The sequence below is a fragment of the Pundamilia nyererei genome, unplaced genomic scaffold, assembly GCF_000239375.1.
Source record: "Pundamilia nyererei isolate P.nyererei 1_Seehausen unplaced genomic scaffold, PunNye1.0 scaffold04140, whole genome shotgun sequence".
In the NCBI taxonomy this organism is placed as follows: domain Eukaryota; kingdom Metazoa; phylum Chordata; class Actinopteri; order Cichliformes; family Cichlidae; genus Pundamilia; species Pundamilia nyererei.
In genome coordinates this window covers 1-2,044 of record NW_005191541.1, presented here as the reverse complement: position 1 = coordinate 2,044, position 2,044 = coordinate 1, and the positions used below count along the sequence as shown (strand labels likewise).

At 47.0% G+C, this 2,044-nt stretch overlaps 1 protein-coding gene across 1 annotated transcript; it reads left to right on the top strand.

Moving 5' to 3' along the window:
- Positions 1-244: 244 nt before the first annotated feature.
- rps2 (ribosomal protein S2) lies at positions 245-1,828 on the top strand. The gene is made up of 6 exons (XM_005755869.2): positions 245-416; positions 505-594; positions 727-834; positions 942-1,275; positions 1,535-1,626; positions 1,704-1,828. Exons 1-6 carry the CDS (start codon positions 282-284, stop codon positions 1,782-1,784), a joined length of 840 nt encoding a protein of 279 aa, XP_005755926.1. The 5' UTR covers positions 245-281; the 3' UTR covers positions 1,785-1,828.
- The last annotated feature ends 216 nt before the right edge of the window (positions 1,829-2,044 follow it).

Here is a 2,044-nt window from a genome sequence, read left to right as displayed (position 1 = left end):
TCGATCACGTAAGTGTGCTGTTGAGTTTCTCTTCCTAGTTTATATCCTTAAAAATCTCACGCATCGTTCAGTCAGACACTTCAGAGCTGATTATAAGATCATATATGAACATATTAAATTAAAATCCCAGACCTATTTAACAGCGAATTTGAATACAGATGGAAATATTTGTAGTTTGCTTATATGAATATGGCGGCGATACTCGTGTCCCGTAAGACTGATGTCCGTATTTTGGGGGATAAATAACTAAACGTCTTTGTTGTTTTCTTGTCGTGTAGCAAATGGCGGACGACGCCGGTGGTAGAGGAGGTTTTCGCGGAGGTTTTGGCGCCGGTGGCCGCGGTCGGGGCCGTGGACGCGGCAGAGGCCGTGGCAGGGGCCGCGGTGCACGGGGCGGCAAGTCCGAGGACAAGGAGGTAGGTTTTTGGATTAATAAGTGTTTTGAACATAAGCATTTAGTATTTTGGCTTTTTGTAGTTTACTTGAGTTTCTTTCCTGTGATAGTGGGTGCCAGTCACCAAGCTGGGCCGCCTGGTTAAGGACATGAAGATCAAGTCCCTGGAGGAGATCTATCTGTACTCTCTGCCCATCAAGGTAACTACAGTTCACATACATAAACCATCATATTTTATTTTATTTTATTTGACTTGTCTTGTGTAAATGTCTGAATGAACTGCAGTTTCTGTTGTGATGTAAACCCCTCAATGCTTACTCCTTTTCCTGTAGGAGTCTGAGATCATCGACTTCTTCCTGGGTTCTGGTCTTAAAGACGAGGTGCTGAAGATCATGCCCGTCCAGAAGCAGACCAGGGCTGGTCAGCGCACCAGGTTCAAGGTGAGTGTGGATTCCTTTGCAAAGGAGAAAGGTGTTTTTTTTTTTTTCTCCTGTTAATCAGCGTTGTCTAAGCCTAACACTGTGTGCCTTTTGCTTTTTGTCTACAGGCCTTTGTTGCCATTGGTGACTACAACGGCCACGTGGGCCTGGGGGTGAAGTGCTCCAAGGAGGTGGCCACAGCCATCCGTGGGGCCATCATCCTGGCCAAGCTGTCTATCGTCCCTGTCAGAAGGGGTTACTGGGGTAACAAAATCGGCAAACCCCACACTGTGCCCTGCAAGGTGACTGGCCGCTGCGGCTCTGTCCTGGTGCGTCTCATTCCAGCCCCCCGTGGTACCGGCATCGTGTCTGCCCCAGTGCCCAAGAAGCTGCTCATGATGGCTGGAATCGATGATTGCTACACCTCTGCTAGGGGCTGCACCGCCACCCTCGGCAACTTTGGTAAGCTTCTCCCAGGGTCATGATCTGCATACTGTATTTGTTTCTCCTCGCTCTGCCCAGCTTCACCTCGGCAGTGGTGTAGTTGTCGTTAAAAGGAGAGAAAGAATTGAGTATTGCACGGCAGGGAGACGTTTTAGTGGTCTTCCCTGTTACCCTTTTACAATGCTCAACATTTTTTTTACCCCCAACAAGACTGTTGTACTTTGTTACTGGAGCGCCATGCTACACACACACTTACTCTTTATAATTCCTTCCTCAGCCAAGGCCACCTTTGACGCCATCTCCAAGACTTACAGCTACCTGACCCCTGATCTGTGGAAGGAGACAATCTTCACAAAGTCTCCCTACCAGGTCTGTACAGAGCCAACATGAGCTGTTATGGTTATGTCAGGATTTTGTGTAACCAGGCTTTCTGCTTTTTGTTCCAGGAGTTCACTGACCATCTGGCCAAGACTCACACCAGGGTGTCTGTGCAGAGGGGCCAGGCTGTGCAGGCCGCTGCCTCCTAAACATTTTGTATAGGGAATCGTTGAATAAACGTTCTGGAACACCACTTCTGTGTCTCGTGTGCTTAACTCACAAAACTATGTATGCTGCAAAAATGTGCAGACTTCGGTAACTGAACAAGACACAAGTGATATGTTGGGCAATAGGAGAAACTGCATCAGTTAATGCAGTCACCTCTACAGTAATACAGAGTAAAATTAACTTTATCTAGCCAATCAAAATACTTTAAATATACTGAAACCTTTAAAATGATTATTTGGAG